Source organism: Sciurus vulgaris (assembly GCF_902686455.1).
Source record: "Sciurus vulgaris genome assembly, chromosome: 1".
NCBI classification, from domain to species: Eukaryota; Metazoa; Chordata; class Mammalia; order Rodentia; family Sciuridae; genus Sciurus; species Sciurus vulgaris.
The window spans coordinates 202973201-202995822 of NC_136461.1; the positions used below are offsets into that span (position 1 = coordinate 202973201).

General features: G+C 49.7%; 1 protein-coding gene across 1 annotated transcript in view; it reads right to left on the minus strand.

Moving 5' to 3' along the window:
• KCNQ3 (potassium voltage-gated channel subfamily Q member 3) overlaps positions 1–22622 on the minus strand; it is a 295146-nt gene that overhangs the window by 29264 nt on the left and 243260 nt on the right. The window contains exons 2-6 of the mRNA XM_079118464.1: positions 12644–12734; positions 11673–11799; positions 6298–6470; positions 2162–2317; positions 695–805 (exon numbers count right to left, since the gene is read on the minus strand). Coding sequence (XP_078974590.1) covers positions 695–805; positions 2162–2317; positions 6298–6470; positions 11673–11799; positions 12644–12734 — 658 coding nt within the window. The remainder of the gene's footprint in view (positions 1–694; positions 806–2161; positions 2318–6297; positions 6471–11672; positions 11800–12643; positions 12735–22622) is intronic.

The window sequence follows — 22622 nt, forward strand, 5'->3', positions numbered from 1 at the left end:
GTGGGGTATGGCTGAGGAGGTGGGTCAGCGGGGTGCACTCTGGAAAGGTGCATCTTCCCTGTGGTTCCTTCTTCTTTCACTCTCTCTCTGCTTCCTGGTTGTCATGGGAGAGCAGTGCTCCCCAACGTCCCCTTCCACCATGGTGTTCTGCCCCACCTTGGGCCCAGAGGAATGGAGTTGGCCCACCAACGACTAAAACTCTGAAACCATGAGCCAAAATACCCTTTCCCCATCTAAGTTGTCCTTATCAGGAATTTTGCTCACAGCAATGAAAAGGTGAGTGGCATAGGAAGGGAGTTCACATACATGGAAACCTTGCCCAGTGTAGGGCACTGGGAACAGATGTTTGAAAGACAGAAAGTCAGCCCCCAAGCATCTCCATTCTCCAGGGGAGACAGGTGTGGAAAAGCGCAATTCCAGCATGGAGGTATGCCCTAAGAGGAAGTGAGCAGCCCAGCCGAGAAGGCAGCATTGACCCTGGGTCTTGGAAGAGGGCAGATGTTCGAGGGGTCACTCCTGGCAAAGGGAAGTGGCCTGGGCCACAAAAGTGAGAGAGGACAACTATGCTTACAGAAGTAGCTGGAGAATTGACAGGGCTTGGGATTTAGGATGCGAAAGATTGAAAACTGAGCTGCAATTTGAGCTGGGGCCAGAGAGTGAGAGGCCCTGCACATTCCACGTCCAAAGTACTTACCGCTGGAAGGGCGAAGAAGGAGACGCCAATTAAAGAGAAGGTGGCAGCAATCAGACGGCCTTCCCACGTCTTGGGAGTTTTGTCTCCATAGCCAATGGTGGCCAGTGTGATCTGAAGAGAGAGGAGTTCAGACTTGGGCTCCCCAGGAAGGGGGACTCAGCGATATGCCAGTTGAGCTCTGCCCAAGCCCTGTTCCTGCTCGGTTGCCACTCCCATTTATAACAAGGTTCCCAGGCAAGAAAAGGCACCAAGTACTGAATAACTTACACAGGAGCCTTGAGACCACAACCTGTTTTGAAGTAGAACTTTCCTACCTTTCGCCAAGCAGTGAACAGATATTTCAATAACTGCAAACAAGTGTGTATGTGCGTGTGCATGTATTCTACATATACAGTTGGTCCTCTCTATCCACAATTCCACATCCCTGGATTCAACAAACTTTGGATCAATAATGTTTGGAAAACAAAACAATAAAAATAATAATACAACATAAAATAAGACAAATAAGAAATGCAGTCTGATAGCTATTTACTCAACACTGGCATTGTATGAGGTGTTGAAAGTCATCTAGATGTGATTTAAACACACAGCACATTGTGTGAAGGTGATGTGCAAATGCTACACCATTTTATATTGGGGACTTGAGCCTCTGCAGATTTTGGTATGCTCAAGTGGGTAGGGGGTCTTGGAACTGGTTCCTTGTGGATCCTGAGGAACCACTGGATCTGTGAATCTGTGATTCTATGCAAAGCCAGGTGAATGAACGATGCTTGTGAGTGTATTTACATACAGTGAGTATACATGCACGTGTCTGTTCTTCATGTGTGGTATATTCCAGGTGTGTTTACATGTATGTATGCACGTGTATCTGCATGTAGAGAAGGATACAGAGTAAGTAACACTGTGGTCTCTGGAGTCCAATGTCTCATTTGATCTCAAGTCAAACTCTCCAGTGGCTAAGAGATGTTAAATTAGTTACTTAATCTCTTCAAGCCTCATTGTCCCCATTTTTCAAAAGGAGTTAATAATAGGAGTGTAAGCTTAAAGTACATTAGCAAATGCAGTCTACTCAGAAGGAGAATCTGAAATAGGACTTCAATCAATGCCAGCTCTAGCACTTTGGTGGCATGGGGCTGTGCTTCTTCAGGTGTGTCTTCAGGTCTGGGTGCCCTCGTGTGTATCTGCCATGTGTCTGTTTGCACATGCCTGGCCTGGCTAATACCAACTGATAAGGTATGGTGCCCAGATGACCACGTGATCAGACTCTCGTGCACCCTGGCTTCTTACAAACACTGCAGGTAAGTCCTCTCCACGTGCAAGAGTGTGGAGGGAGAGGTGGAGGAGACCTGGTTCTCACCTCTGACCGCAGTGTGCAGCCGCCTGCCTGTGTGTGCGAATGCCATACCCTGTCTCTCTCAGGCTCTTCCAGTCACACCCACAGGGCTGGCCTCCAAGGAGGTGACTCACCAGGCCCCACCAAAGGGCATCTGCATAGGTCTCGAACTCCTCTTTCATCTCCTCTCCTTGTGCATCCACTTCTGGCACATCTTTCTCAACCAGGTAGACAAGAAATGAAGAAAGGATGAGTGTCAGGAAGCCAATGTACCAGGCGGTGATGAGTTCCTGCAAGAGTCACAGTGGACAAGGGAGGCGGTCATTGGGAGGTCCTTGGGTGAGTGTGTGAGCCAGACAAATTGGCATTGGATTACGGATTTATCTGCTCTATGGCTATGGGAGTCTTTCATTCAGCTGCTCTGATTTCACCTCCCGTCCCTGTGAAATGAGATCAGGAATATGGACATCATTCCCATCATTTGTGAATGGGATGGGCGTGTGGCTCTAGGAGAGGAACTTCTGCTCACAGTCACCTTGACATCATAGCTCAGGAGACAGTGAGGTCAGGAGGAACTGGACACGCCCGCGGAGACAAGCCTCAGGGTTCAGGAGACTAGATTCCATGCAGGATTAGATAAAGTTCAGTACCATGAGGAAATTGGTGGCAAGGAAGAGCTAGTGTGGCATGGTGGACAATCCTCTGGACAGCCCTGCCACCATGTTACTGTGTGACTCAGGGCAAATCATCCCTCGCTGCCCAACCTTAGAAATCTCATCTTTAAAATGAAAATACTGGACCACAGGGGCCCTGAAAGTGACATGTGTCCCACCTGTGGAATTCATATAAGCGGATTTTATGTGAAATGGTTGCATTGATTGAGACTACAGGAAAAATAAGCATAAGTGACACACAAGCCTGTGGTTTTGTGGATGTTGTCACATGATAGACCAGGTAAATGGGCAAGGGGACAAGGAGTAGCTTGGTTTGAAGGGAAATGTTGAGTGACAGTGAAAATAGCCCAGAGAGGTGGCAGAGACCAGCATGACACTGGTGCTCTCTCCAGCTTCAGCTTCCTTTATTTCTCTCATCCTTTCCCAAGGCCAAGGCTTCGCACAGGAGGCTGGATGGGAGGAAGGCCAAGGTGACTGGTGAACACAGTCTGGGGGGAAGCCTGCTTCTGCTGAGCCTCCCAGAGGCAGGGGTCTTGTTGCCGTCCTCCCGTGTGTGACAGTGGCTGCCCTCTGCTGCCTGAACTGCCCTCCCCTGCGGGTGGGGCCAAATGATGAGCCTGGCATCATCTTCAAACTCAGGTCACCTCCATCATGAAATCTGGGGTGCTTGCTCCCCCGGTGGAGGGAGACCTAGCGGGAGCTCCTTCCCCCCACTTCCTCAGGACCCTGCGTCTGTGGCGCTCGGCACGCTGCCTGCAGCATCCCATGCATGCCATGCTCCCTGAGCTCAGCAGTGGAAGGAGACAGTCGGGCAGCCTGGCCGGAGAGTCCCCTCTGCCCTGCCTGCTGAGAGTTGGAGGAGGCAAGGTGGAGGGGACACTGCCTCCTCGGGGGTGGTCTGAAGGTGGCCTCTTGCTTTGTAGAACCTAGTTCTGGTGTTTATGTGTTTTCTTACTTTCTGGCTCCCAAATGCCAGTCAGAAGTTTCATCTGGCACCTGACTAAAGAAATAGCTGTCTGGTCACAAGGCAACCGGCAGTGCAGGATTATTAAGAGATGGCACAGTGGCTGCCAATGAGGAGTGAAACGGGTCCCCACTCTGTGCTTTGAAGTGGTTTACAATGCTATTCGAGGTCATCCCGACTTGATGATTTTTGTGCCAGCAGCTTTGTGGCAGGCAGAACCATTTCTTCCACAGGCTGAGTCTCCCGGCAGTCAGGTTGGGACTCAGGACTGGTGTCCAGCCAGTGTGGGGAAGGGATGGGAGCAAGTCCCTCTTGCCCTCACACCATTCTGCAGGATGTGCCAGGCCGCTCTTCTCCTGCGTCAGTTTCTCAAGTCCTCATTCTCAAGATTGATGAGGTTCACCTGACACACGGTAGATACTGCAGAAGCAAGACAGTGGTGGTTTTTGCTGGACCACAGTGACCCTGGGCTTATTTGATCTCAAAGCAGGGCCTGGTCTATCTGAACTAGTGAGAGCAGCACCTTTAAAGGTGTCATCCTGTGGAACATAGACCTCCCACCCTTCATCTCTGAATGCCCAGAGGAATCAGGCCCAGAGTCAACTGATGGATGAGGAAACAAGTTTGGCAGGTGCTTGTCCTCTTAGAAACAGCTTCCCCTCTTCTCTGACCACACAGGCCTTTATGAGTACTCACAACACACACTTTGGGGCCTAGTAAGAGTTTGGTGAACTGAGGTCTTTGAGCAGACAGCTGCTCCAGAGCCTTTCCCTGCCCCAGGGAGGAAATCCTTCCTCAGTGGAGGGGTCTGGCTGCAGGGTAGGCCCATCTTCCTCAGGAATCACATCACAAACAACCAAGGTTGCTGTTAATCAGCTGATAAACAGTCAACAGATGCTGGGCATCTATTCTAGTTTGCAGGAAAGCAGGGCAAGGACCTTGAACCAAATTTATATCACTGATTTCCACCAGAGCTATCAATCAGTGGGGCCCGATGGATACAAAGTTATGACTGAGCCCAGGAAGGTTGGATGAACATGTCCTATGATAAAAGATAAACTGGCAGATCAGGGGGAAGAAGGAACTCTGTAAAGAAAACTGTCACCTCTCCACGTGTTAGGGACAGAGGTAGCACAGACAGGGATAAAATCATGTATGGCATGAAATGGCATTCTAAGGTGGAGAGTCCCATGAGTTTTATGTTTTTATTTAATAAAGTGCAAACAGTTGTGTTGCACAATGATACTTCACTCAACAAGGGACCCGGCTGTATTTGCTATCGGCTCTAAGCTTGTATTTGTTCTGCTATAAGACACCATCTCATGGGAAACCACCCACCTGCGTATCTGAGATGTAGGACCCAGGAGTTGTGTTCGGGATGGTGCAGTCGAAGGTGGCATGGTCATGGTGATGTAAGAAAAGCTTCGAGTTCCCTTAAAGTCAAATTGCCCTAGGTTCACTGCCTCAGGCCCAGTTTCCGAGAAACAGGACCTAAGACAGGGGTTTGGGTACATGTGATTTATCTGCATGTGATTACTAACTGGGTGTTCACAGGGTTCCTTGTAAAGGGGTGCCCACAATGGATGGCACAGAAGACTCAGCGAAGGAGGCAGCCTTGGACTTATGCCCTAAATGCCTGTCCCGAGGTCTCTCCCTCTGCTCTCTCCTGCACTGGCCTTCCTGGGGGTACTTCCTGCCCGAGCTGAGTCACAGGTTTCTGTCGTTCCTCCAGGATCAGCTCAGCAGCAAGATTCAAGCAGAGCGATTCCAGAGGCTTGGGTTAAATAGGAAGAAAACCCAGGAACTGGCACGAAGCCGGAGAGTTGCTTGGCTTCCAAGCCTGTGCAGCCACATGGCACTCTGGAAGGAGACCACACCAAGTCCATCCTCCCATTTTCTGGCCTCTCGTAGAGATGCGAGCTCAGCAAAACCAGCAGGTATGGCTCAGGAAAGGCGCTGCCTGGGGTTGTGTCCAACTGCATGATCTTGGGCAAGTTGCCGCTTCTTTCTGAGAGTGCCTGACTCATGGGTGCCCTAGTCCATATTAAACCTACGTTCTAGGCACAATGCTTTGGCTTTACAGAGTGAGAGATGCAGCATGACTTCTCTGACTGGGCATGTTTGAAATGCTCTTCCTGGGTCAATCCACCTCATCTGCACACCAGTCCTGTGGGAAATGGTCATTCCTGGTTTGTAAATGCTGGACCCAAGACCTAAACTGGTTACAAAAGATCCCCAAGTCCCACAGGTAGAGCTGGTTTCCAGACCAGCCTGTATGACTTCCGACCTTTCCCTCCCAACACATCTGCCCTGTGTGAGCTCATCTCTTGCTCTCAAACATCTGGAGCCCAGGCATTGGATACGCGGAGCCTGAGGGCCAGAGAGGGTGAGGGACCTGGCCAAAGTCATTTGCACATGGAGCAGGTAAGACCTAAGCGCAGGTCTCCCTGCTCTCTGGACCACATCCGCACTTGTCCCTCCTCCTCTTGCTGTTCCTCCAGCTCCCTGTCATCATCATCCGTGGTGGCAGAATGACCCTACCCCTGGGGACACTGTAAGGGAGAAGATGTCTTTGGAAGGCGGAGGTGGGTGAGAAACCCATGTTGTCCTGTGGCTTCTCTCTGGCACTTACTTTGCTGTGGGCGCAGATGGCTGAGCCCAGGAGCTTCCAGGTGCCACCCCTCCGGTCCATCCGCAGCATGCGCAGGATCTGCAGGAAACGCAGGCTTCGCAGGGAGGTGGCCAGGACATTGCCCTGGTTTCCCACGGCAACCACTGGCACTGAGGCGATCAGCACGAAGATGTCTAGGGAAGAAGACAGAGAGAGTGGCAGAGAAGAGGGAAGGAAGGGCCTGGTAAAGGCTCAGCCATCATCCTGGTATGGCCTACTGGGGCGGATGGCATGGAGCTGCTGCCTTCACCTGGCTTCAAGCGCCACGGAGAATAGTGTTGTTCTGTGATCACCATCAAGCCGATGCTTCGAGCATCCCAGCCCAAGGGCACTCGGCTACAAGTCCTCAGTCAGGACTGGAAACAGGTCTACCTCACTCCAACACAGTCTAGATCCCAGAGCAGCAATCTGCCAAGGCCCCCAGGGTGCATTTGAGACTCACTCTCAGGTGAACTGGGGACAAGAGGGGATCAGGGGCTGCGCAGGTCACAAAGGTGAAGCTGAAGCTCAGACACCGTTTTAAAGTGAGTTTCCCCAGAAGCATCTCTTGAGATAGGAACTTGGTGCAGGTAATCTGTTGGGAGATGATCCCCAGAAGCCTCAGTGATAAGAGAGGGAGACAGGAGAGGGAGAAAAGAGATAAGTAGGGGGTGCTATCAGGGTCCCCACTGGGTCCTTGGAGTCGTAGGAAGAGCACATCCCAAGTTGGTCCACCTGGATGGTGGGAAGCTGGCACATTAGTCCTTGGACTCTTACCCCTGCTGGTTGAGGGCCAGCCCCAGGGTGATCAGCACCTGCATGCTTTGGAGCTACTCTAGTCCACTGATCTCCCTATGCTTCAGGTATATTGGGGAAATGTGAGGCCCGCTCCAGATGTGGATGCTTGTATCAGTAGTGACATCGAAATGTCCACCACGGCCATGGCTGAAACTAGAGGTGGCCAAGGGGATGGAGCACTTGTAAAAAGGCCACCTGCTCCTGGAGTCAGATAGTCCAGCACCAAAGATAGGGGCCTGATCCCTCTCTGTTCCCTTCAGTAGAACCCCACACTTCCAGCAATGATCCCCCACAATCCTGCAGAGGGTCTCAAGCCAAGAGGACCCCATGGTCAAGTATGTCTGGGAATGACTCTGTGCAAGTAGAGTTACTGAAGGATTCCCAGCATTCCTAGCATGCTAATAGGCACTGTGGATTTTAAGTGTACAAATGAAGTTCAACCTTCCCCAAAGGTGCTTTTCTCAAGCTTTGTGTTAAACTTAATGGGTCTCAAAATTCTGTGACAGATTTTTGGTCAAGTTGTTTTCACTTCAAAGTACTGATTTTAATAAAACTAATACCTCAAAACTGCCACACTCACAAAACCCCAATCGTCTGCAAACATCCTTCTTCCTTCTGAAAGTTTTCAGAAAGCTTCATGTTGTTTTAACCAATCTTCTACTATGAGGCTTAAATGGCATTGAGACACACAGTTCTGAGACTGTGATCAAGCCTGAGGTGCCAGGTGCTGGGGACGATATTTGTTTGAACTTCTGAGCTTTCCGGGAGACTTGGTGACCTTGCCATCTCCATCAGCCTTTTTGTCCACTGCTTCCATGCTACCACAGCAACTGCCTTGTGCCGAGAACAGCAAAAGTAACCTGAAGGAGGATAATCAGGGATGCCCTCAACATACATGGGTTTACTGAGGATGGTGTCATCACAAGATTTTAAGAATTTAGAACCAGCTTCTTGACAGAATGGTGATCGACCTTTTCTGTCAGCTCAGCAAACCTGCAAGCAGTGTGGGCTGTCTGGCAGCCCAGGACAGGGGCATGGCCAGGCTGTTTTGACCTGGAAGGCTCAGAATAGTCCTCTGGGCAGTGAGGACAGCTGCTTCTACTGGGGGGTCATCTTTGCTATCACCAGCAACATTGTCATGGCAAACATTTAACAGACGTATAAGTGACACTGAAGCCCACCCCGGCTCCAGGAAGAGCTTCCCTCAAAGCTGCGTAGTCATTCAACACACTTTGTTTCAGTTTTGACGCTGGTAGGAGTAAGGGGGCCACCATGCTGGGTTTGAGAAGACCAGTCTCTGCTCGGCCTGCAGGGACAATGCCAGTCCCACCAGTTCTGTAGCCATTCTGAGGGGTGGAAGCCAGGGCACCTCCGTTGGATGAGCTGCTGGTGGGTGCGACCCAGAGCTTCCCTCAGTGTGGCTCCTTAGCACTGTCGTCATTGTGGGTGGCTCTCCATCCCTTCAGCCATGGCCTGGTAAGCCTGGGCTCCCGCAAGCCATCTCCATTTCAATCTGAAATGGGCACAAGTCTACCCTGTCTGGTTGTAGCCAGTTTTCTTAATGCAGGTGAGACTTCCTTAGCGATGTCCTCATCTCTCTTCTGGCTGCGGGCAGCTCAGTGGGATCCATCTTAATAACACCCACAGTTGGTTGTTTCTCGCCAGCTGTGCAAGCCAGAAGAGCATGATCCCAGGTCAGCCCATTCTTGGAGACACGAGCTTCAAGCTCACCTATGTCAGCAGCAATAAACAGGACAGCACTGTCAACCTGAGATGTGCCTGAAACCTGGGTTTTGATGGTCTCTGTGTCCTGGGGCATCAGTGACAGTCACCCAGCGGCTCTCCAGTTTCCACAGGGAGATACCAATGGTGGCACCACATTCACGCTCAGCTTTCAGCTTATCCACCACCCAGAAACACTTGCAAGAGCTCTTTCCCATCCACAGCCTCCTTCTCAGATTTTTCAATGGTTCAATTGAGGATTCCACCACATTTGTAGATGAAATGGCCAGTAGTAGTGGTCTTGCCAGAACCAATGAATCCAGTGGTGATGGTGTTGACACAAGTCTTTTCCAGTCTTTTTTTACCTTTGATTTAAGGGTGGCTTTCATGACCCCTGATCTGGCAGTAAACTTGTTGCAGAAAGAAAATCTCCCAAAGGATTTTTACTACAGAGCTACTTTTTATAAGAGGATTCAAGGGACACACACAATTCCAAAGGAACACACTTAAAGAAATGTTTGTCCACTGAGCAAAGTCCGACGTCCTTAAGCCTTCTGGCCCCTGAGAACCTTCTGGAATCATGTGTGATTTGCTGAGTACACTGCACTCTTTCATACCTCCACAGGTTTGTGTGCTCTGGTCTCTCAGTTTTGATACAATCAATTCTCAGTTCAAATCTATGTGTGTTTACCAAAAATACAGTGCCTTTTGTACTGTATCCAGGGAAACGCTAGGCACACCTGACCTCTGGGAAAACTGAGAGGTCAAGCTTCTCAGGAGTGATAAGTCTGCATAACTGGTCAGGTTCCTCAGTTCACCTGTGCAGAGTATCCACTTACAATGCTCGTAGAGAAACAAAACAGACTGTTAATGTGAATGCGCGAACATAGCGTGAAGATTCCCACTACAACGGACAATCATAGTGCACCAGGAAAACCAAATTGAAAAGAAAAGGAGACCAAAACAAGACTGAGAACTGGGGTGGACGCTGCGGATTGTGATGCTCAGTGAAGAGGGACTATCTGGCCCAGAGGGACCATCCACCCAAAGTGACCAGCTTGGAGGCTTCCTTGAGTATGAGGCCACCACATCCCTAGACATAGCCAGGCTTTTTTCAAGCACAGAGAGAAAAGCAACATTTGCTACTAGGGCCACACTATGGAAGGAGCCGAGAGGAGTCAGGTGGAAAAGAGGACATGGTGTGAGGCCCAGTGGTGGGTCTCCCACTGGGGCAGGCAGAATGACCTGGAGCCAAGTTCGTGCAGCCCACCTTAAGGCAGTGGGGACAGCGGCCTGGGAAGTCGCCTGTTCCAGAGGGTTCTGGGTTCCCTGTGCCAGCGTGTCTGAAACTGGGCAGAAATTTGAAATTGAGCACAGTCACAAAGCCACCCCACCACCCAATGCACACGTGCAAGGCCTCCAGCCAGCCCAGGCCAGGTCCCTGCAAGGGGAGAAGTCACTTAATCTACCACACTCATAAAAGACGTGGAAGGAAGAAGAGGAGGAGGAAGGGAAGGCGAGTGGGAGGGAGATACGGGAAAGAAGGCCAAGAGGGAGAAGAAAGGAATATGGAGGGCAGAGCAGCTAAGGAGCCCTCCCAAGCTGCTCACAGACACGCCTCCTGGTGCTCAAATTTCTGGGGGGAAAAAACCCTCCAAAGTCCAACCTCAGCAGCAGGCAGGCATAAGGCGGGTGACCGAGAAGGGCCTGCAAGCCACACGGCATGCAGCAGGAGAAGTCTGGCACCTGGGACAAAGGAACGGCCAGCTTCTCTCTGGGTGGCCATGGTGCCTAGAGCTGGGTGCAGCCCTGGGTTCACTCTTCAAAAGGGAGGCGGTGAAGGAGCCACGAACCCAGAAGAGGCCACAGACTGTGAGGCTGAGAACACGTGTCCAGTGCTGCTCGGGTGGCTCAGCACGCCGGTGCTGGATGAGACTGAGGGAGAGGAGCGGCATCGGAGGCTGGACCCAAGTAAGAGGGGGTGAAAGCCGTGGTGGGTGACTGGGGACGGGCAAGCAGGCTCTGGGGACTACTGCAAGGCTGCCCAGGGGACAGAGGGCTTCAGGGAGGATGCCTTGGGTGTCCATTGGTGACAGTCGATGATGCTGCTTTAAGCCCTCTGCAGGGATGGGGAGCTCTCCCACTCCTGGTTTTACACAGGGAATTTTGTCCTGTTGTGACCTGGGTCCTCTTGTCAGGGAGCAGTTCCACCTGCTGCACTATAAAAATGCCCGCCCCTGTTGGAGGAATCCTAGTAACAATGCCTCTCGGAAGCAGCATTTGGATCTAGACACAAGCAACGTGGCGGGGACAGGGCAGGTGCTGGATTCCTCGAGTCTTCTTAGAATGGAGTCTGCTGCTTGCCACCTGTGAGACTGGAGCATGCCTCAGTTCTCTGAGCCTGTTTTCCCCTGTGAGGTGGAGATAAGGTGGTCCTACAGAAGTACATTCTCAATCAGAAATGGTGGTGCATCGCCCTCCCCCCAACCAGTCTGGAAGGTCCAGGCATGTTCGATTGTCACAGTATAAGGGCTGCCAACAGTCTAGAGGCCAGGGCCTGGCAACCTGCTGGCTCTCCACAACCCAAATGCAAAGAGGAGTCCCCTTCCCAATCATTAATCACTGCTCTGTCCAGTTGACACGAGGAACAGCCCTGGAAGACAGGACTTCAGCACGGGCAGGTCGGTGCTGTTCTGGGCTTGGAGGCAGGTCAGAGGCTGGGCGGGCCTCCAGCATGCTGCATGCACTCCCAGAATAACTGCTTAAAACATCCTTGGAGACACAAAGCATGAAAAGGGGGCCAGAGGCTACTCGTGGGCTGGGCCACCAGGGCTTACCTAGCATGCACAGGGGCTTCCTGGCAAACTTCAGTCGTCCCCGCCAGCCTTTGTACCGACAGCAACATCCGGCGGCCCAGATCCTCAAACCAAACTCAGCTCCAAAGATGAAAATAGCGAATGTTTCCTGCATGGAGAGCATATGGAGAGGCCTGGGTGGCTGGGGCCCAGTTGTCTGGACCAGTGAGTTCTGCTCTGCAGATCTGGAGAGCTGGCTTTCTGTTGCCAGTACCATGCTTTGCCGTGGCAGTGGCTGGGGGTGGGGAGGTCGACAAGGAGGGGTCCCCTCCATCAGTTGTGGAGGGCTCCCTTCTTCATTCAGATGGGCTAACTGTCCCTGACTTTTTAGTCCTTGCAAGGCAATCCCTGTTCTTTTTTCTATGTTTCTTTTTGCAACAAATAATTTTTTAAAAACAAAAGCCCCTTGAAAGTATTAAAAACCTCTAAGAAGTGAAGTTGGTTGAAGAAAGCCGGATCAAAGAAACAGTCTTCTAGTCCCACCCAGGGCTGGGCCCCTCCTGTGGCTAACTGTGGCCAATGTTGGCTAAGCACAGATCTTGAGCCAGGTATCACCCTCAAGGATTGCATATCATTCTCAAATTACAGTTTGAGAAGTCAAAGCAGAGGCAGGTTTAGGGTGGAGCATGCCTTTGTGTTAACTTGAGAGTAATGGGAAGCTGTACTGTATAACTTATAACCCGTAATGGCCTTTGCTTGGCCTCATCTGCCCTTATCTCTAAATTGGAATGGAAAATCTTTATCAGAAACACCATTCCTCACTCCACCTGGTCCCACCGCAGCCTAGTCAAAGGAGGGAGGCGCGGCTTTTCCTCAGGCCTCGATGTAGCAGGGGACCTGGGAAGATGCAGGGGTCGGGTAGACCTGCACCCAGGGGCAGCTTCCTTCTCATCACTGTGCAAGTCCAACCAGAGGCTCCACCCCAGAACGCAGGGCGGGCTCCGCCATCTCACCAGCAGCAGGAGCCAATCTCCTGAGACGGTCTCGTACTCCTTGAAGGTGGTTAGCACAGCCAGAATCAAACACCCCAGGACAATCAGGAACCTAGAGGGAGGAAGGAGAGGAAGGAAGCTTTAGTCCTGGTTAGCTCCACAAGCAGACAGGGAAAGAAGTCAGTCAGGGTGAAGTCACATCCCCACTGGACTTTCTCCATCATCCCACCTAATCCTCAGGGTACCCTGCAAGGTAGGCAGGAAATCTTGCCTAGTTACAGAAAGCTAGGCTTCATGGGGTTCGACAAGGTGCGTGTGTTCACTCGACCCGCTAGCTAGCAGACTCAGTCACTTAGAAGTCAAACCAGATTATTAGGTCCCAACATTGGGGACTGCAGAATCCTGAAAGATGAAAAGTTATCACTAGTTTTGTGAAAGCAAAAGAACATGAATAAGTTAACATGTCTAGTATAAATGGCTCTGATCTTACAATATATATGGAAATGCTTCTTTGTATGAAGAAAACAGTCTTTTCAAAGATAAATTCAGAGAAGGCTTGTGTCCTCATGTTTGAGTATTATTCCTTTTTACAGTCAATGACTATAAAAAAAAAATCTTCAATTGGCAAGGAACGGGGAGCTTCAGACTTGTGTTTGAAATGCTGGAAAGAATAGGAACTACCACACCCAGGGATGATCATTGCTGGTCCCTTAAAATTCATACAGAGGTCATCTGGTCCATGCTGCCCCCTCAGACTACAGCCAACTGCAAACAATCCAACCTCAGGGTTCCTATCCTGAATTCCTGGAGTAGGGAGAGAATGCTTCATTTCTTCAGCAAATTAAAATAGCTTTCCCTCCTGATGTAGACTAGCCTGATTCCACAGTCAGTATCTGATTCCCGGGGTAGCTGACAGAGAATTGACAAGTGAGGGCCCTCGGGTGAGGCCTGGTAGCACAGACTCCAAGTGTTCCTACTCCAGGTAGTCTGTTCTGTGTCCTGTCCCTGGCTAGTGCTGTCCATTCTTCTTAGTCTTTGCTCATTCATTCATGAATCTATATATGGCAGACACTGGGAGCTGGGATTCACTAAGAATGAGCTGGGTTTGCTCTCAGAAGCTCACAATCCAGATAAGCAGAAGACGGCCTCATGCTGTAAGGGAAAGAACCTTGATGTCAGGAGGCATGGAAATATCTGCCCGTGACCTTGGCTGGGGACCAAGTCCTGGCTTGTCTTTGGTGATCCTGATCACATGTTCCAGTCATTAAACTTGGTAATCTGCACACCTAAATGTTTATATTTCCAACTCTCCCTAGGAACCTAATTGAGATTCTCAACTTCCTTCTATGTCTGGCCACTTTACTTGAAATTTGGAACTCTAATCCATCCTGGAATCTGCCTATCCTGAACCCCAAGCCTTCTTCTCAGGTGATGATGGTGATGATGGTGATGATGATGGTGATGATGGTGGTGATGGTGATGGTGGTGATGATGGAGGTGATGGTGATGATGATAGTGATGGTGATGGTGGTGATTATGGAGGTGATGGTGGTGATGGAGGTGATGGTGATGATGGAGGTGATGGTGGTGATGATGATGGTGATGATGGTGGTAATGGTGATGATGGTGGTGATGGTGGTGATGGAGGTGATGGTGATGATGGAGGTGATGGTGGTGATGATGATGGTGATGATGGTGGTGATGGTGATGATGGAGGTGATGGTGGTGGTGATGATGGAGGTGATGGTGGTGATGATGGAGGTGATGGTGATGATGATAGTGATGGTAATGGTGGTGATTATGGAGGTGATGGTGGTGATGGTGATGATGGAGGTAATGATGATAGTGATGGTGATGGTGGTGATTATGGAGGTGATGGTGGTGATGGTGATGATGATGAACAGCTCCCACCACTGCTCTGCAGTGAGTCCCTGCCACCTGCCACTTTGCATGTATCAGCCCATGACCCTCTCAACAACCTCCTAGGGCAGATATGATTATTCACATGCTGAAGGATATTTCAGAGCAAGATTTCCTAAAAGTTTAAGTTCTGGGTATTGTGATGTAAGCCAGCAACCACTAGTCTTTGTCCTCAGTTAGCACTGAACATGGAACTGGAGCCCTTGGCTGAGTCAGTGTGTGGGTGAAAGGGACGCTTGTATCCCAAAGTGAACTTGTTTGGCAGAAGCAGGAGCCTTAGCCAGATTCTGAGACTCTTGCCACTCCCATGCTTGGGGTGTGTCGATCTAGGGGACGTTCCACAAGGAGCATGCGTGGCGAGCACACCTCAGCTCAACCCAGGACTCACGTCCTTGCATAGTCGTCCCCTGTCCCTTGTGAAGCAGCTCACTCCTGACGACAGTATGACAACAGTGGAGGAAGTCACTCCTCTGCTCGGGTTTTGTTACGTGGCAAAAGTGATGGGATGGTTGCATCTGTGACTGCCGCACATCGTATGGGACTGTTTCACAGACGGGAGCCAGGGACTCTTGCTGGCCTTGCTGTGATGACCAGCATGAAGTGTGACCTGTCCTGCAACTGCAAGGTCAGCCATCATGAGAGCCTGGAGGAAGATCCCAAGTTCTGGAAAGGATCAGCCCAGTCAACTCTCCGACTGCTGCTTTGTGGGACCCTGAGCGCAGGACACAGTTAAGCCACAGATGGACTCAGGAGACTTGGAAGCTGTGAGATAAAGACATCTGTGTTGCTATATGCCACCAAGTTAGTGGCATTTTGTTAGGCAGTGATAGAAAACGAACACACTGGAATGGAAATCTGTGCCGGGGTGTCCAGCGTTTACAGAGCACGGTGACTCATGCCGTGGCAGGACTGCATTTATTCACTTGGTCTGTCAGACTTCTCTCCATAGTTCAGTGACGAGCTCAGAGCTGGCACTTTCTACAAACCCATCAGTGCTTAGAGAACAGACTGAAGCAACATCAGAGGCCTGCAACTGCCCTGCTGTTGGAATTAAGGACAAGGGGATAGGAAGGACCTGGAGAGACAGGCAGGGTAACAGAGAGGGTTTCTTGGCCAAGTGAACAGTTTGCATTTTGCTCTGCAAGACATCTTTAATATCTAGCTACCTGTCTGTATAAAGTGTCTATATATAGTAGTCTCCCTTATCTGAGGTCTTGTTCTTTGTGGTTTCAGTTACTCATGGTCGGCTGTGGTCTGAAAATATTCAGTGCAAAACTCCAAAAGTAAGCAATTTATGAGTTCTAAGAAAATTTTTTCATAGTATATTATTATAATTATTTTATGATTAGTTATTGCTTTTAATCTCTTACTGTACCTAATTTAGATCTTAAACTTGATCACAGGTATGTAGTATGTATAGGAAGAAAACATAGCGTATATGGAGTTTGCTACTCTTCAGCTTTCAGGCACTCACGGAACATGTCTAATATACCCTTACAGAAAGTGGGGGACTGCAGTGTGTCCACATCTGTATCTACACATATCTACCAGGAGTCCTCTGAAGAACTGGTCAGGAAGCTGTTGTCCTGAGCTGACCGAGAGGATAAACGTTCTTACAGAGAACCCTTCTGATGGTCTCTGTGGGATTTGTGACTAATGGGATGTGAAGGCCAAACAAGGGGGTATCAGGAGGGTCTCAGGGCTTGGGAAGAGGTGAAGAACCACTGTTCAAAGATGTCAGGAGGGTGTGCAGTGGCCAGCTCAACAGCAAAGACAACTCCTTGTGGACCCACTGAGTTTGAGGTCCAAGTGGAAGCCTCCATCAGTCTGATCAAAACCTAAGTCTAAAGCTCAGAGGAGAGGTCAGGGCAGAAGTTGCAACAACGCCAAGCTCTACTAACCTGACTTTAGAACCTTGAGAGTGGTTGGATAGTTCAGATTTAACCAACCACCCAAGAGATTCAACCCAGTACCAGGGAGCTGCAGAACATGACTTTGGCCAGCAGGGGGCAGCAACCGCCAGGCAGAGCTCTGCATGTTCTGCCCCTCTCCAGAGCACCTGGGGCTGTGCTGAGATGGGAGAAGGATCACTTAATTTATAAAGCTCCAATCATCAAGGACACCCTCCTATCCCGAGCAGGGAAATTCCTTTCTTGCAAAATTCAATATGTCCTTAAAATGGGAGCTCAATTATCATATGGAGCTCATGTCATTGTGCCAACAGAAGCCAGCTAGTGACATTAAATGGCTAGATGTGTGCTCCGTTTCTCCCCCAGTCTTGGCGCTCTCTTTCGTACCTCACCAGCTCTTCCTTTTGCCCTGTCACTTTGGTTGCCTCTCTGCGTCCTTAGCCAGTTCTCCACTGTTCTCTGTGGCACTTCTCTTCCCCTCCCCCTTCCTTTCTATTCCCCCCTCCCCCTCGTTCCCTCCTCTTCTGCTCTGCACTCACGTCTTCTCCCTCACTTCTACCTGTGACCTGCAGACCCTGTGAGGGTTTGTGGTCGGCACCCCCGATAGGAGGGGAGCTGCCCTCTGCCCTTGTTTCTGCAGCATCCTGGCTGTCTTTGCAAATAATGCCAGTCAAGGACAATGGTCTTGGACATGCCCTTAAATCAGACACCCTTTCCTCATCCTCTGCCATCGTCCAGCCAAAACGAGACGGAGGAGGGCTGGGGGGAACTGCCAACAGGAAGGCCTTTGTGCCTGCACATGGTTCTGAGGTGACCGTGCGGGGCCCCGGGATACGATGTGTGCACCCTGCCCAGGTCCCTCGAAGCCAGATCTCTGCCCAGCAGCCGGCAAAGGAGGAAGGTGTGGGCAGCTTCTGTAGAGATGCAGGTGAGCAAGGAACCATGGAGGCATCAGGAGCTCCTACCACCCTTGCTCACCCATGCCAGTCATCCCTCTGCAGCAGCAAAGCAGGGCCCGCTGGAAAGAGCCTGTGAACAGCGAACACCCCTCACAGGCTGCATTCATGCCAAGACCAAGAGGGTGAGGACCCAGCGTTGGTGTGGTCACTGCTGCTACACGCCGTTTCCTCTTGTCCTCCTGAGAGCAGAGAGAGGCAAGCACCGCCCTCCCTCATTTCCATCCCCGTGTCAGGCAGCAGGGGCAGGCTCACCAAGGAAGAGATGGGCCCTGTGCTGGGAGCTGGCATGGGGACACCAAGGAGCATCTGCAGAGCGCGGCCGAGTCAGAGCCAGTCTGGGGGGCAGCCTGGGTACTCCCAGTTCAGCTGGCAGAGGACCACTCCCTCCCCTCCTCTCCTTCCCCTCTGGACTCCCAGACTAGGGGGGGCTCCACTCCATTCCCAGGAGTTCCCAGAGATGCCCGCTGGCTCCTGCCCCAGTTGCTGTTGTTTCTGAGAGGCTGTTCTGGCATTTGTAGATCGCACGAGGCAGTAGGCAGCCGCTGCCCTGTGGATCCTGCTTCTTAGAATCCTCATCTGTCTGACGGATGACATGGGCTGTGTGGAGACATTCTCCCCAGCCAGGAGAAGGCAGGACTGAATTTACTATCAGAGCAGATGCTGCCGACATCATAGTCAGCCACACCTGCCCTGATCCTGGCTTTGGAGAAGATGACACATCTCAAAATAGCAGAGAGTGACCTCAGGCCTCATGAGGAATGTCTCAGAAGTATGTCACCCACTGTGTGCCAGGGAATTCTTCTTTTGTTTGTTTTTACCAGTTTTTTGAGTGGCACATATTTGGACATATTTGTGAAATATTTCACTTAATGTAATGTCTTCCAGATCTATCCCTGTTGTCATAAATGATAGAATTTCTTGCTTTTAGGGCTGAATAATATTTATTGTGTAACAAAAAAAAAAACCCCAATAGACAGATGAGATTGCATCAAACTGAAAACCTGCATAGCAAAGGAAAACATAAACAGAGTAAAGAGACAACCTATAGAATAGGAGAAAATATTTGCAAACTATACATCTGATAAGAAGCAATGCTCATATTTCCTTAATATGTAAGGAACTCAAAAAGCTCAACAGCAAAAAAATATTAAAAATTAAAAATTTGAATAGGCATTTCTCAAAAGAAGTCATACAATGGCCAATGGGCATTTCTTTTTCCCCTATAAATCACCTCCCCAAAAGAATATTTGAGTCACTCATAGCAGGGCTGATAAATCATTTTCATCTTGCAAACCCATTATTGACCAAGACCCCAGAATGCTACATTGTGTTGAAAGAATTCAGATTTCTGCCAACTTAGTTGGGGGAAATGCAGTTATCAATTAGTGATGCCTGTTACAGATGCAGGAAAGGACCAAGGGGTTGCCATCTTCTTGAACCAGGAATAAACTAAGATAACTTTTCTAATGCTTTCTTTCCCTGACTTTGGCTCAGGCCAAGCTCTCTGTGAACTTCCATTAACTAGAACTTTTGAGGGACCTTAAAAAAGACCTGTTCTTTTCCTCTTTGTCTTATAAAAAGGAAATTTGTGCTTCAGAGGTCTGAATGATTTGCTAGTACCCTGAAAACAATTCTTCGCAGAGCTAGAGTGAAACCTGGGTCTCCTGATTTCCAGCCTGCGGCATCTCCACTGGGCCACTCTGCTGTGTCAGTTACGGACTTGCCTACCATTGTTTCAGTTGCTTGCAATCTGTGCCCTTCTGTTGAATTCCACCAACATCAGGGCCAAAAGTGAAAGATTGCACACCAGGGTCATTCAGAGAAAGTCAACAAAATGAGGTGTTTTCTTCCTCTTTTGAGAGCTGACCTGTATTTTCCTTATTTAACATTTGTCCATTTTCTCTGCCCAGATATGTTGTGCACCTATTAATCTGAGGAGCTTGACAGCTATAAACTATGCCTTTAGATACCAGGCTCCAAGAATACACATGAAAGAAAACGTACATGGAAAAACTTAGAGATCATTCAAAATGATCCCATCTCAGAATCCCATCTTAAATGTTGCACACTCACAGCTTGAAGAGTGTGGGAGGTGAATAGACAAGCATTGGTGAGAGGCTGCATTTCAGGGCCAGCAGAGTAACGGAGTTGAGCTAAGCAGTCTCCTGAGTGTCCCAGAGGAGAACTTTCAGAGCCACCTCACCCTCGTGGCTGGAAAGAGGCAAGGGGCATGGCAGGCCACAGAAAAGAGCACAGGAGGAGGCACTGACCACTTCCTCCTCTGCTTCCGGTCCACCACCACATGTCTTTCTGTGTCACTTTTCTGAGCAGAGGTATCTGATTGTGCCAACTCCCATTTAAACGCAGCTGTAGGCTCCTCATGCTTGAGAGTGGAAAGCCCCAGCACTTTAGGAAGGCAAACCAGGCTTGCCCAAATCAAATCATGCCGTGGCAGAAGGGATGGAGAGTGTGACCTAACTAAGCTCTGCCCATGAGGGACTTGCTTTAGATCCAAGACACAAATAGTTTGGTAGCAAAGATAAAAAAGGCTATTCTATGCAGAGAGTAACCAAAATAGAGCTGAGGTGGCTAGAGTAACATCACACTCTAAAATAGACACAAAGACAAAAATCGCAACCAGAGACAAAGGAACACATTATATATTGATACAAGTTCCATTCACTAAGAAGATACAGCAGTTGTAAACATATGTGCACCCAACAAGAGAACTCCAAAATCTTAGGCTTTATTTCTAGGTTCACCTCTCCATTCTTTCACCCTCTGGTCACACCAAAATCACAACTTAATCAAAACATGGCAGGTCCTCCAAAAGTCTGTTCCTTCCTCTTTACACGCTTTCTTCCTCTCATCTATTTATCACATTCTTTCTCCTCTTAAAGACACAGCTCAAATATCACCTCCTCTATTATGACTTCTTCCCTTCCTTCTTTCCTACTTGTTTCCTTCCTTCCTTTCTTTCCATAAACTGTTATGATCAATTATATGCCAGAAGATAGGGGCCATCAGTTCCTGTCTCCCAAGAGCTAACGGTTCATCTCTTGCTTCCTAAACCAAGTGAGGACACTCCATCTGAGCATCACCCAGGATTCTGTTCTTGTTTTATGCACCCAGGCTGTGACATGCACTTCCCTCTCTGGGCTCTGGCTTTCAATAATAGATGGAGCACGTTGTGTCCTACCTTCAGCTCTTGCCCCTCATAGGGTGATCTGAAGAACAGAGGTCCCATGATTTGCCTCTTGGGGTCACCGTGCCTGCCCAAGGGATTAGCTATACTCTCCAGTTCTATTCCCAAGCCTGCTCTTTACTCACTGCAGGAGCTTGGAGTAGTTCTTCCTTCTCTCCAGGCCTCAGTGTCTACACCTGGGAGATGAGGAATTGATGTGCATAGTCCCAGAGGGCCTCCAGGGCTGTTATCATAGGTCCAGGCTTTGAGTCAATAACGCTGGTGGGAGGGTCTAGAAAGGCTCTCAAGGAGGAGAAATAGACCTGAGTTCAGATCTCAGCTCCGCACTTACCTTGTGGGCATTGTTTCCTCATCTGTAAAGGGGATGACAGTAGCTCCTAATGAAGGGTGAAAAGTGAGACTATGCTCTTGGACCACACAATGCAGTGCAGGGCAAGCCCACAGGCCTGATTTGCGTTAGGCAGTGTAGGAGTGAGTCTGAGCTGGGCTGGGCCACGTCAATGACTGTCCCACGTGGCTGATGGGACCTCTTGCTTTTCATCAGACCCAGGATTCTTTGTTTAAAATAGGCAAATAAACTAGAATTAGAAAAAGCTCTACAAGATAGCACCTCAGTTCCAACAGTGCTGCCCCATTCACACCAGCCTGAGTCACATTTGGCTATTTCTAAAGAGCTTCTTGTCAGTATTCTAGATCTGCCCAGAATTCTATGAGCAGGATGTGTTTTTGGAGGGTGGAAGCTTCTGGCTGGGGACAGGCCTTCAGCAGGAGATCTGTCCATACCTCCATGGTCTTCCACTCCACGAGTGGCACCAGTGGAAGACGTGGCAATCCCATGGACACTGCCACCCACACCCTCTCCAGCGCCCTCTTTTCATTTGACACTTCTTGATAATGACAGTGCTGTCTAAGCTCTGGCAGGTCACATTTTTCTCCCTGTGGGCTATAGACAGGAAATTTAGCTAGATGCCTCCTGATCCACAGGATCTCTGGGCCAGGTTGAGTGGGCAGACCAGTGGGAAACTCCAAGCAAGTGGCGACAGACCACCTCCAGATGTTTTCTGTTCCCCAGCACAGGCCACGTCGCTTACGTATCCTGGGATGCTGAGGTCACTCTGTCCCCAGTGGTGCTCGGCTGATGGCTGTCAGCATGCCTTCTGCGCATCAGCCACTGGGCTAGAGGCCAGGCTAGTAGATGCCACAAAGAGACATGAGGCTATATTTTAAGCACCTTCTTCAGTATGCAAGTATGTGCCATGTTCCATGAGAACTCAGTAGTGAAAGGTGAAAGAATAAGAAAAGGTTCTGGAGTCTAGATGTGGCAAATTGGCCCTCTGAGGACCCTCAGAGACCCTTGCTTTGCTGGGGTAATTCCTTCTGATCCAAAGTGGCTGGAGCCTGCAACATGTCTAGTAAACATGAGTGGATGTCACTTCTGTGATCAGGTTGACAGATCATGACTTCCATCTTGCTGTGGGCTCTCTTTCTCTTGCTGGCTGTGAGGAAGTGAGTTACTGTGTTGGATAGCATGGGACCAAATGAGGCCTTTGGCCAACAGTCAGCATAGAGCGAGTGAGTGCTCAGCCCAATGGCCTCAAGAAACTAGGTTCTTCCAACTGCCACAAGAGGGTGTTGGAGAGAAGCTTCTCCAGTCAGGTCTTCTTATGAGACCCAAACCCAGCCTGGCACTACAACTATAGACTCTGAGAGGCTGAGCAGAGACCCAAAAGCCTGGCCTGGACTCCTGATCCACAGAAAGTGCCAGACCTAAACCCCTGTGTGTTAAGCCACTGTGTGCTGAGATCAACAGGCCGCAGTAGATAACTAATGCTAGCTTGGCAGGATCTGGTTCTTGGTTCACCACTTAACAACTAGATGACCTAAAAACCTCAGTGTCTTATCCATAAGACAGAAGGGACAAATCCAGAGATCCTTGCTAGCTAAATACTCCTCATCTCTGCCTTTGCAGTTAGGAAATTGCACAGTACAGCAAAAAATCCTCAAAA